This window comes from Gymnoscopelus microlampas, assembly GCF_963454915.1.
Source record: "Gymnoscopelus microlampas genome assembly, chromosome: 9".
Classification (NCBI taxonomy): domain Eukaryota; kingdom Metazoa; phylum Chordata; class Actinopteri; order Myctophiformes; family Myctophidae; genus Gymnoscopelus; species Gymnoscopelus microlampas.
Window position 1 is genome coordinate 7,607,868 of NC_139946.1, and position 12,801 is coordinate 7,620,668.

Consider the following 12,801-nt stretch of genomic DNA (forward strand, 5'->3'; position numbering starts at 1 on the left):
AGAATTTTACCACAGATTATTGACGTTTATGATTATAAAGCAAAGAAAACGTATTTTGAGGCCAACTGCTGGCAGTGACTGTTTCTAGGTTACAGGTAAGGTAAATAAGGTGGATATCGGCACTCATTAGAATGTCTCACAAATTATGCGAGGTCAGGAACTAGCTGTGGCCAGCTACACAGTGCAATAATGATTGCCTTTACAAATGGAGCAATCTGGTCCATATCACAATGTGAGGTGTTATGGTTCCCTGGATACAAGCACCAATCAGAAAAAAAGATGTTATTTCAAATTCAAAAGCAGGCCATCTTCCATCAAATTGCTTCTTTTGCAAGGTAATTGCAGTGCGTTTCCTGTACACAGTTTAGTAAGAAATGTGGAAGGGGGAGGGGGATTCCCGCACACTGTCTTCACTTACAAAAAAATGATTGGTAAAGAATGTAAAATCCCAACAATTTGATTTCCTTTGTCCTGTGATTCTCTGTGCGAGAAGCCACATGTGTCGGTCTCAAGCTCACTTCAGGAGAATTGCCAGCCTATTATTACTATAAAGTATAATGTTCTCAGTTGAATGAATGCCAGTACAATGCAATGGTACTAAAAGAGAGACACTATACCGGAATAAACATTGACATGATGTCAGTATCAAGTTTATATACAGGACAAGTTGAATTAGGACTTACTGTCCCCATGGCAGCGGAGCGGCCCCACCCTGTAGGCAGCCTCTGATTCTGGTCTGTGGATGTCCCCCATCACCAGAGACCAGACTGGGAGACTCTCCTTATGGGTTAGCAGACCCCGGTCATTAGTCCTGAAGAAAGGGATGGGAATGAAAATGACATATCCATACATTTTAATGTAACTGATTGTGATGATTACAGTATACTGCTATACAGTTCTACCCACTACTGTCAGCCTTGTTGGCCATCTAAAACTTCTTCCAGGACTGTATACGGTATATGGTGCATATATACAGTACAGTGGCACCATCTGATTAAATTTTGATGGGCAGCAGAAGCTCTAGTGTGTAGAAATAGCACAGTTTGGACAGGGAGATGACAGCAGGAAAGGGGTTTGCCTGTGGAGTCAGCACTGAAATTGGCCACAACCCAGTGACTGTGTCTAATGCATGCTTAAATATTGTAGCATCCTATGGGTGTGCCAATGCAGCGGTTCTCAAACATTTCATGTCAAGGACCCCCAAATTGATATGAATTTGGCCGTGGAGCGTTGTTTGAAAAGATGTTGTGCCATAAAAGGACATTTGTCGAAAATAGCCAATCTACAATGTCATAACGCCACCCCTCGGACCCCACTTTGACAACCAGTGTGCTAATGGACAGAGAAGGACTTCCCAGCATGCCTTGCTGCACACACACACACACACACACACACACACACACACACACACACACACACACACACACACACACACACACACACACACACACACACACACACACACACACACTGTTTATTGTGTTATTAATTATCTTATTAGTTATTTGTTACAGGTGTGTTTTACATGGTCATCGTGATTGTGATTATGTTGTTTTAGGTTATATAACTTATTACCACCGGGTGACGGTAGTGGCATATACCGCAGAAGATGTCAACCTCTCTCTCTGGTGCGATGGCACCAGCGTGCCCCGGAGTCACTGACAAGAGCAGCTGGAAGAGGCCGATAACATCACTATACCCTGTCAGACGATCCGCCCGGAGGAATAGCTAACTATGCGGTGACACCCTCATGACCGCACTGAAGAAGAAATTAGGCCAGTCTACCAATCAAGAGGATGCCAGCAATCACCTAACCGTCAGATGAAGAAGAAGAAAGGAGAGCCCAAGAAGAATTAGTCCTGCAGGTTTCTATGCAGGGACTCTGCCATGACCAACTCCGGGAGCACATGCACAGAACGAGCAGAACAAACTCTACATTCCGCCAACTGGAGTAGACAGTTTGGCACAGTGAGGGAACTGCAGTCCAATCCGACTTCCCCTCCCTGTGAGCACAGGATCGGTCAGATCGGCCAAGCTGAAGGACTAGACATAAACTGTGACCTCAATGGCGTTTCGGTGCCAAGCCCTCATTGACATGAGAGCTTCTCTCTCCCTGGTCCGACCAGGGAATCAGGTCAACACCCATGACTCCCTGTGCTCAGGTTGGTCACCGATGACAAAACCAATTTGAGTTGTGACCAGGGAGCGGGCCCCGATGAGAGGAAACATGTCTACCTAATCGACCCTACAGATAGCTGTGGCCAATAAGAGCTTGCACAATGTGTTCTGGCTGACTTACATACAAGATGCGTGCATCATCGGTTTGGACCTACTTGATTGTTGGGGGAGCCACAGTGGATGTACCCAAGGACTGATTCTTATCTGGGCTCAGAGACAATAGCCCCCCAGCATCACCAATGGGGAAGAGCTAACTGTGCCAACATTTAGCCTCAGGCACAATGCTATCATTCACGTCAGCAGATGGAGAGACCACCACTACATCAGCCCCTAAGAGCACCCCATTCGTTCTGGTGAAGAAAAGGACAGCAGCAGGCAGTTATGTGTGGATTATCGGCAGCTGAACGCGGTGACCCACAAGGACTCATACCCGAACATCGAACACATCATGGGCTCCCATTGACTCAGTTCGCTGGACCTCCACAGTATCCCCCAAAGGCTTGGCCCAAGAGCACTTTTCCCAAGAACTGTGGCAGTTTAAAATCATGCACTTTGGTCTCTGCAACACCCCCACCACCTGCGAACAGCTGATAGAGAGGGTTCTGGCACAGCATCCCCCGGAACCACTGTATGGCCTACAGCACCTCAACAGCATCCTCGCCCTCGCAGTGGATTTTGAGGGGGGGGCAGTCTGCAGAATCATTCCAAGGCAGTGATAACACTCCAACATTAGCTTGGGACGCAGATGCTCCTTAAAGGTGTCTAACAGGAAGGTGAGTCACTTCTGACTGATGAACTAGTAATGATTGGCTGCCCCTGAAATAGTTGCATAGTATCTTGATTGCTCGAACTGCAAATTAGGCTTTCTGATTGGAAGGCTGATGTGCCTACAAGTCAAATATAGGGGGAAAGTGTCCCTGGCCTGTGCACATTTCTTAGTGCTATCAATGACTGTATATACACAGTATTGTTTTGCATTTTATCCATATGCCAAACATCCTGTGTGTATTTAAAGGATACGTTTAGTGATTTTAAACGTACATATAATTACATACATAATTTTGACCTGTGGTAGATAGCTCCAGTCAAAGTTAGTTGTCAGTTGAAACAGTGAGCTCCCATTTACAGAAGTGTCTTGCTGCTAACTAGCATTCCAAACAAACTGGGTATGTAAAAATAGCTCCATAAAAGCTATTTGTACTTTATGCTCCACAGTGAGGTTGAGAGTAAATAGAGACGTGGCAAAGTACTATTAAACTTAGCTGTAATTGCATGACACACATCACACACACTTTTACTAATCAGGAAATCCCAGAACAATCTTTCTTTGCTGTACCATATGGACTGTAGTAGTGGTGTGATCTTGTTTTGCGTACAGTCAGGTCAGATTCTAAGCATGGAGCCCCGTAGAGTATGGGAGAGGGCTATCCTTTTTAAGGTATATGCAGTTGGTCACCATAATGCTTTCACAGACTGACTTTTTAAAAATCTATTGTAGCATCCCGGGGTGTGCATTTGACAGGAGAGGAACTTCCAAGCATGCCTCAGGGTGCACACATGTAGTGTTCTATTGTGTTATTGAGTTGTTATCTGTCCTTGGGGGCAGGGCCGTAGGAATGGGGGGGGACGGGGGGGATTCGTCCGCGTGGGCCGCGAACCGGTATTTGGGCCACGAGGCCACGGGGAAAAAGAGGAGGAAAAAAAAGCCTAAAAACCGAATTAACCGATTTAAAGTAATAAAAAACGGAAATAAAAGGGGAATAACCACAAAAAAACACGAAATAAAAGAGGAATAACCGCGAAAACCTGAAAAAACGTGAAAACCCGAAAAAAATCACACAAAAATCACACATGCACGTGTGACGCTCGTGCATGTGGGCCGGTACAAATATATCCCCCCCAACTGGGTATAGCTTCCTACGGCGCTGCTTCGGGGAATGTGTTGAGGGGATTAATATGTTATGTCATTTTATGTTTTGGATCGGTTAGGAGGTAACGACAAGCCCCCAGGACCGGGGGAAATTTTAAGGCACAGCCTTCCGTGTGTTGCAAGTTTGGGCCGGTTGGGGCCCACTACATGAACCAGCGAAAAGGGTTTCAACCAAATGGGCTTGAGTCATGGGCTTGTGCATGCCGCACGGGCGTATATTTGTGGTGTAGACACATAAAGGACATTACTGCCCATGCGAATGGGCCACATAATGTCATCAAACCAGAGGGCCCAAACCCGGAAAGAGGGGAGTATGCGCTGGGTGAGCAACTTCATTGAAATGAATGGGCGGGTCCCTCCTCTAGATAATATATCGTCGGTGTCCAGCCAGGACCAGCTAACTCCATTTTCAGTTTTTTTTTTTTTTTTCATAAATCAAGGCTATTGAACACCCTTTAGGTCTGTGTAAAATATCAAAACATTTGAACCAATGAAAAGTATTAAAAAGCGCCTCTGACGAAAACTCCCAACTCCATTGGATCCTCAAACTGTCCGTCAAAAACAAACAACTCCCCCCTCTCCTCTACAGCGCTGCTTTTCAACAGCATGAGTAGAGCGCGTTGCGCAGTGAACGAGGAGGAGGACCACGTAAACAAGCTCCCCGTAGTCTGTTAAAACTATGCAGTGTACCTGTTTATCAAACTTAGCACTGACGCTAATGTTATGAAAACAAGTAATTATATTTCTAAAATCTATTAAGTGTTTAATGAGGAGAGCAATGTGACAAGAAGAAAGGCGTTCATAGCATTTCTGTCGCGCTATTCTACTACCTCTTTGCAGAAGTTATTGTAATATTTAAAGTCCTGTTTATTATTGTAGGCCTATATAATAAGTGGCATGAAGCATCAGGGCATTAATTCACACGTTGTTGTGATGCATTGTGAGCTTGGAGATCCATTGTTAGCTTTTGAGAATTTGTACCCTTTTGAAACCTCTCCCTCAGCAGCGAGTGGAGCTACTGTTGTTTGGACACCTAACTCCACTTCAGCTTGATTTCTGCTCGTCTGAAACTGCTAACTCCACTTTCGCTGGGTAAAGTGTTGATTTACCCGCGATTTGGTTAAAGTGTTGATAATATAATGACACATGCAAGTATCTGACAATATATAAAGTCACTATACCAACTTTGATGAGGCAGTATTGCTTTGTTTTAAAAATATAAGGTTTTCTTCATTTCCTGAAAAACGTATATTTTGCGTTTCCTGAACAATGAGCGTTTTGGAGTTAGCAGTTTCTGGCTGGACAGCAGAGATATACTGTAACTCTATGGGTGACTTGGACAATATGTGAGAACTGAAGTAGGAACAGATACAGGAACAGGAAAGGCACATGTCTACATGTCTACATGCATAATACTGTATGCGTTAGTGAGTATTAAAAGCATACTTATAAATAATTATAAACAAATAAAAAATCAATCCATTGATTGATATAATCATTTGTATATGGGGAGGTCTACACGATAATAAGGATCCATACCAGTGCTCGTGGTCAGCGTCACAGTTGCAGTAGTGTCTGTCGTCCAGACAGTTGTGTTGCAGGGCACATGCACACTGCCGGCTGCCTGGTAACGCCCCGGCCCAATACGTCTGGACCTGCCCTCCGCCTGGACCTCCCACCCACCAGCTGAATGGAGAGCCCTCTGAGCGCCACACACACACACACACACACACACACACACACACACACACACACACACGCACACGCACACGCACACGCACACGCACACACACACACACACACACACACACACACACACACGCACACGCACACACAAAATATGTATTCATGTCCACATAAACAGTACAAGAATGCCTTGTACAAAGGACATAAACACTGCCAGTGCAGTCAGATAATGGGAAAACAGTTACAAAGTGCATATAAGGCAAAACATTGTTACATACAATAATGTAAAAACACAGCAGACAACAATCATGGGTAAAGGAAACAACGGCTCCTCCAAATTGAGCGGCTTCCTATAATAGCTGATATTGAGCAGTACCTTGCTAATTGTTTTTGCCCTCCTTTTGGAGAGGCCGGCCATTTGAAGGCCCCTCTCTCACACACACACACACACACACACACACACACACACACACACACACACACACACACACACACACACACACACACACACACACACACACACACACACACACACACACACACACACACACACACACACACACACACACACGCCATTAGCAAAAGTTGTAGAGATTCAAATACATCACATGCAGCAAGGTTACTGCTATATCAAATATTGTGAGGGGCTGAGGGGAATGATTGAAGGTTGCTACATTCCAGCTTGTTAGCTCAATGTACAGCTCCACACACACACACTGTCTCCTGGTGAGCTTGTTAGCTCAGACTTCTCAAGAACTATGCGCACAACTACCCACAGTTGGTGTGTGTGGCAGCTATGGAAGAAAGAGCTTTTTGGGAGACACCTCACCACCACAGAAGGACAGCTGGGAGGGAGCACACTTTGAAAGCAGTGACTTTTGTTTTAACTAGTAAGCCGGATCGTGGCCTTGTTAGGGTCTGGCCTTGGCCAGGCAGTAGTTCCATTGGGATCCAGTATTATTTTGCATCAGCAAGATTTGTTTTGTTTTTGTTTTGTTCTCAATATAAAAGGCCCTGGCTATAGTCAGTGGGGGACTGCAGCTCCTGCCTGACTTGAGTTTGAGCTTTGTGCAACCACATCCATCCTTCCACTGACCTCTTCCTTTTGCCTTTGTTACACTAGTACTGTAGACTCAACAAGATGTTTCCCAGCTGCAGCATTTTAGCTGACAAAGAGACCCACGATAGAAAAGAGACACGTTTCACAACAATAACAGAGTAAGAAGACTGTGTCACAAGATAAGTGACAGCTCATTGGGAAGGTCTGCTGTGGTCAGCACTTAGAACACAGGACTTTCTCTCCCCTTTTCTTCCCTTCTCCATTTGTTCCTCCTCTTTCACTGCACCCATTGCCTGTCTGATGACATCCATCGATCTCCTGGGCTGGCCTGTCAGGATTTCAACACAAACCATGTATTGTAGGCTGTCTCATTGCTCGTCACTTGACCTGTTTCAGCCTGGAGGACCAGGTTCTGCACTGTAGCCCTGCTGTTTCTTTGTTGAAATCAGATGAAGAGAGGAAGGCAGAGGAGAGAAGCTGGGAGTGACGCACTTGGGGTAATGGGGTACACCTGGAGCCAGTTGCACCACCTCACGCTAAGTTCAAACTTAGCCTAGTTATAACTTAAATGGCTTTTTAAAAGCCATTTATATTATAACTTAAATGGCTTTTTAAAAGCCATTTAAGCTATAACTAGGCTAAGTTTGAACTTAGTGTGAGGTGGTGCAACTGGCTCCTGGAGTTAACTACATGAACCCGATTCTGGGCATAGGGGAACATTCAGCGGAAATTGGCAAACATTCTAGAACTAGATTGGTTATTTTTAGCAAGGAGATTTGGTGAAGAGCGGAAAAAGGAGGGGGCTAAGTACACACACCTGGGGGACTTGAGGTCAATGAAGAATGCAGGGTTTAAATGGTTAATCAAGATTGTCTATTGTGTCTCTCTCTTTTGTACAGTACAGTCCATGAGACAAGGGGCCAAGGTGAGAACCATTTACCCAAACCCAACCAGGCACGGCTGGTGTCCTATTTTCAGTGTTTGTTAAATTGAACTGTTATTCTGCAAATAAATAAAGTAATTCCTGTTTGGACTGTAAACCAATAAGTCTGCGTCCCTCCCTCTGGAGACAACAACAAAGAATGGAACAAAGAGTTTGTTAGAGCGAAGTTGGTAAAGTTTGCAGTAGAGAGTAGAATAACAAGCTTCATCAATGTGTCTTACCTGGTGTGTTGAGGAGGCGGGACTTTCTGCAGTGGTAGGACAGTTCCTGTTCACAGTGCTCTGATTGGCTGATGATGGCTGCAAGCTGCTCCTCCTCAGACGAGTAGTCAAAGTGGGCTGCATGCTGATTTCTCCCGGGGAACGCTCGTATTCTTGTCAGCTCCGTGTTGTTATGCTGGATCACCATCCATGTCTTTTCATCTGGTGAGGGTAATGTCAGAGAGAGACATTACCGAATGTGAGTCAGAACATGGGAAACAAATGATAATCATTATTCCCAATTATGCAAATGTTAACGATGCCAAATGATGAGGGGAAACAGGGGGCTTTCAGGGAGCTTACAGATTCAGGATTCAGACAAATTATCTCAGACTTCTGCTGACAATGAGGGCTATGAGCCTTTCTTGGTCCGGTCAAATGAGAAATCTGTTTTTGGAACAGATTTAATAATAGTCTGCCCCACCGTCCCCCCGCCCCCCCGAATCAAAGTCACTGAGTCACTGAATGTGACTGTGTGAACATGTAATTTCTACAGGGTGGTGTGGCTGTGTGTGTGTGTGTGTGTGTGTGTGTGTGTGTGTGTGTGTGTGTGTGTGTGTGTGTGTGTGTGTGTGTGTGTGTGTGTGTGTGTGTGTGTGTGTGTGTGTGTGTGTGTGTGCGCGTGCGTGCGTGCGTGCGTGCGCACGCGTCACTTACTTGTCATGTTGCAGAAGATAAGCTGGGGTTTGATTGGTCCACTGCCGTCCACGTCGATGTAGTAATGCCCTGACGTGTTGCCTTTATGTTTGTAGGCCTCACATGATGGTTCATATACAGCTGAGGAGACAAATTAAGCAAGTTCAAGGAAATCAACAGTAACATTACAGTACACAGTATAATCCTATTTTGGGCATGTAATTATAGGCTAAATGTTTCCAAAATGTCACAAAAACTTGTTGCATCTCAGAATGTATAAATATAACTAAATGGAACATTTGTGTTCCATTTAGTGTGTGTGTGTGTGTGCATGTGTTTTACTAAGCATCAGTGGTAACGATGTTCAAATGCTATCCTCGGTGGATTATCAGGCTACAAAAAGTCTATCCATTTCAAGTTTAAAGGGGGAAACAAATTCCTACACATGTATTTTCAACACCTTGGGCAAAGAACTTTCCCAAGACATTCCCTTGGTATGGTGTGCGGGGGAACCTCTCTTGTGTTTTATGGATTTGACAAGAACTAGGCACTGAGTTGCCATTAAAGATCTGAGTAACGATCTCACCAAAGGACTGTGTGGCTTGATTCAATACAAGCACATAGAGTTCTTTAATTGCACTCACCCATGCTACCATTTCATTATACTGTACAATTCTCTTCATTTATCTGGGGAAAAATCCATCATACATTGTCCTCACACTCTTTTATTTTCTCTCTCTGCGTTTGCCTCTCTACTTCTCTACTGTATGTCCCCTTCCTCTCTTCTCCTTCAGTCTGTCATCTGACCCCCGTTTTCTTATCTCTGGGACCTATACTGTAAATGGAGTCGTAACTATCAATCATTTAGCTGGAACCGCTAAATGATTCCCACATTGGGAACCAGTGATCTATCTCACTCTCATCTGTCCCAGCATCTTGCCACATCTCTCTCTCAGCTCAAGTTGTGAAACGGGGAAAGGGTGTGATTTTTTTCTTTTAGTTAAAGAGAGAGAGAGAGTGTGTGTGTGTGTGTGTGTGTGTGTGTGTGTGTGTGTGTGTGTGTGTGTGTGTGTGTGTGTGTGTGTGTGTGTGTGTGTGTGTGTGTGTGTGTGTGTGTGTGTGTGTGTGCGTGCGTGCGTGCGTGCGTGCGTGCGTGCGTGCGTGCGTGCGTGCGTGCGTGCGTGCGTGCGTGCGTGCGTGCGTGCGTGCGTGTGGTCTTTGAACTGAACCAGCTGAGCCAACAGACAACCAGGTCTTAATCTAGGCTCCAGTTGCTTACAGGAGTGGCAGGTGGCTCCTCTGTAGCCACTGTTGGAACAGTTACAGTGGAAAGTACTCCATGATTGACTGCATCTGCTTCCATGCTCACAATGACTGGGCGAGCACCTGTGGGAGAGAGAGAGAGAGAGAGAGAGAGAGAGAGAGAGAGAGAGAGAGAGAGAGAGACAGAGAGAGACAGAGAGAGAGACACACACACACACACACACACACACACACACACACACACACACACACACACACACACACACACACACACACAGAGAGAGAGAGAGAGAGAAACAAACAGAGACAGAGAGAGAGAGAAGACAGAGACTTAGTTTACTTTGTTGTTCAAAACAAAAAGTGTGAAGTGTGCATGTGTGAAGAGGATTCTCAAGGAAGGCCTTCGGCAATGCATGAATAAAACAGCTGTGAGAGAAACTTCAACAAAACAAGACTTCCACTCTTCTCTTTCAACATTGAGAGAAGCACAGGTGTGTCCTGAAATGCGCATAGAACACATTGTTTGAAATGTTAACTTCCAGAGAACCTTGTAGAAAAGAATACTGAACACAGTAAACTCATTTCAAACTGAGATTTTTTATCATTTTACAGGTACTGTACCTGCTTTTCTGTTGTTTGTTTTACACCCTAATGCAATGCACATTTTACATGGCTTGTGATCAAAACCCTTTCCCTTCATCTTAGACAGGGATCCTCCTTGTAACAGACCAGTGTCCGTATACTGCCATATGGTTTGAGGTAATTTCTTTTTGTCCATTGTCTCACTCTCACCAGGGAGAGATAGCAGTAGTGTCCAAACTACAATGAAGATCGCAGTGCATCCAAACCGGTGTGCCGCCTGCTTTAAATAACTCTAATGATATTGTCAAGCATTCAGTGTCCTACCCGGCACCAGACTTAAAATACTGGTAGATTAGAGTAGGGAAACCTCAATCCACTGCAGATGTGCTGGTTATATTAACATACTCATAGAAACTGATTAAAATAATGTTTTATTCATTAAAATGAGTCCCAGAATGTAGTTTTAAAGAGGAAACACTTTACTGAAGATCTGCATGTTTATGTATCTGTTGATGGATAGCTTCTATTGTGAAATGCATAATGTGAGAATGTGAAAGGGAGAGTCAGCAGTCCAAAAAACAGCTGAGCTCAGATGAGATCAACATATGCATCCTTCATATTGCTGCTTTCACTGAGAGATGGAGTGGCTCTCACAAGGATCAGAGGAATATTTGCTGCATCTATAGATGGACTTTGACTTTGACCATTGCTTCAACTATATTGTCTGCTTGAGATAGCAATCTAATCTGCTGTTGTCATCATTTCATTGTAAATCACTATGGATAAGAGTTTCAGCTTCAGATTTAAATTATTTCTAAGAAAAAGAACAAGGCCAGAATGTAGGTCCAGTTAAAACAGATATTTGGGGGCATAGGTGGAAGGAGTTAAGAAAGGACAGATGGAATGAGAATGAATGGAGAGAGAGAGAGAGAAAGAGAGAGAGAGAGAGAGAGAGAGAGAGAGGTACAGAGAGACAGAGAGAGAGAGAGAGGCAGACAGACAGACCGACAGACCGACAGACAAACAAATGGACTATCCCTCTGAGAGTCAGTGCCAGAAACATATAGAATGATACAAACAAACAGAGTGTTGTTGTATTGTAGCCTGTATCAGAGTGCTTGTTCCACTATAAATCTCTAGGGTGCCTGGCTTACAATAAGAGGCAGGAGAGAGTTGCAAGCTTAACTCTTAACTAACACTGTCCACTGTAAATCTCTCATGAGGGCCAAGCTTAACTAACAGTTTGCTGACTCGCGGTGTGGATCATAGCGCTTGCATCCAATCTCTCCAGGTTTTATTGCTGCCTCTGGCTAAACCGACAGCATATGCCATTGCTTGTGGGCTACACCATTACTGGGAAAGCTGCACTGTATACTGCAATGTCCTCTGAAACCTTCACATTCAGTGCAAGAGAGAGACAAAGAAAGGAGAGATAGAGAGAGAGAGAAAAAAATTGGTAAAAACTGAAAGATAAATACAAGGAGACAAAGAAAGACAATAGACAGAGGTGGCGACAGAATGGGGGTAAAGGTATGTATTTTTATCCTTTATGTCTGCTTTGCACCCACTCCTAGACACACACACATAAGCACGAACACACGCTTGCACACACGGACAGAAAATACATTTCACATGACAATGGCAGCATGAAGGACAATCCATGTGTGTGTGTGTGTGTGTGTGTGTGTGTGTGTGTGTGTGTGTGTGTGTGTGTGTGTGTGTGTGTGTGTGTGTGTGCGCGCGCGCGCGCGCGCGCATGCGTGCGTGCATGCGTGCGTGCATGCATATAATGCAAACTTATCAGACTGACCCGAGATTAAAGGAAACCTTGGATACTCCTCCTCTTCCTCATCTTCCTCTCTCTCTATAGATGTACGTGTGTGCATCTATGCACACACGTGCATGTGACTGTTCATGTGACTGTTCTTTTTCTTCCATGGTGTATTTTTAAGTTAAGGTCTGCCTGAAAGGTGACACAAGGCAGGTCCTTTCCTACTAATAACGCAGAGCCATGAGCCAAGCCTCATTAGTCTCACTTCAAAACACACACGACACACTGTAAAATCCTCCATGTAAATTTATCTCTGAGAGCAACCCAAAGAGACTCTTAGAACAGTGTTTTTTTTTACATTTTCAGAGTTAAATTAACACTGTACTGTACAGAAGACAGACAGAAAGTGGTGTGCACGCGCGCGCACACACACACACACACACACACACACACACACACACACACACACACACACACACACACACACACACA

At 44.6% G+C, this 12,801-nt stretch overlaps 1 protein-coding gene across 1 annotated transcript in view; it reads right to left on the reverse strand.

Annotated features, from left to right (window-relative positions):
* LOC311051376 (contactin-associated protein-like 4) overlaps window positions 1-12,801 on the reverse strand; it is a gene marked incomplete at its 3' end in the record, with an annotated part of 143,526 nt that overhangs the window by 47,045 nt on the left and 83,680 nt on the right. The window contains exons 12-16 of the mRNA XM_084065940.1: window positions 9,973-10,079; window positions 8,715-8,834; window positions 8,019-8,219; window positions 5,648-5,810; window positions 684-811 (exon numbers count right to left, since the gene is read on the reverse strand). Of these exons, the coding sequence (XP_083922066.1) occupies window positions 684-811; window positions 5,648-5,810; window positions 8,019-8,219; window positions 8,715-8,834; window positions 9,973-10,079 (719 nt within the window). The remainder of the gene's footprint in view (window positions 1-683; window positions 812-5,647; window positions 5,811-8,018; window positions 8,220-8,714; window positions 8,835-9,972; window positions 10,080-12,801) is intronic.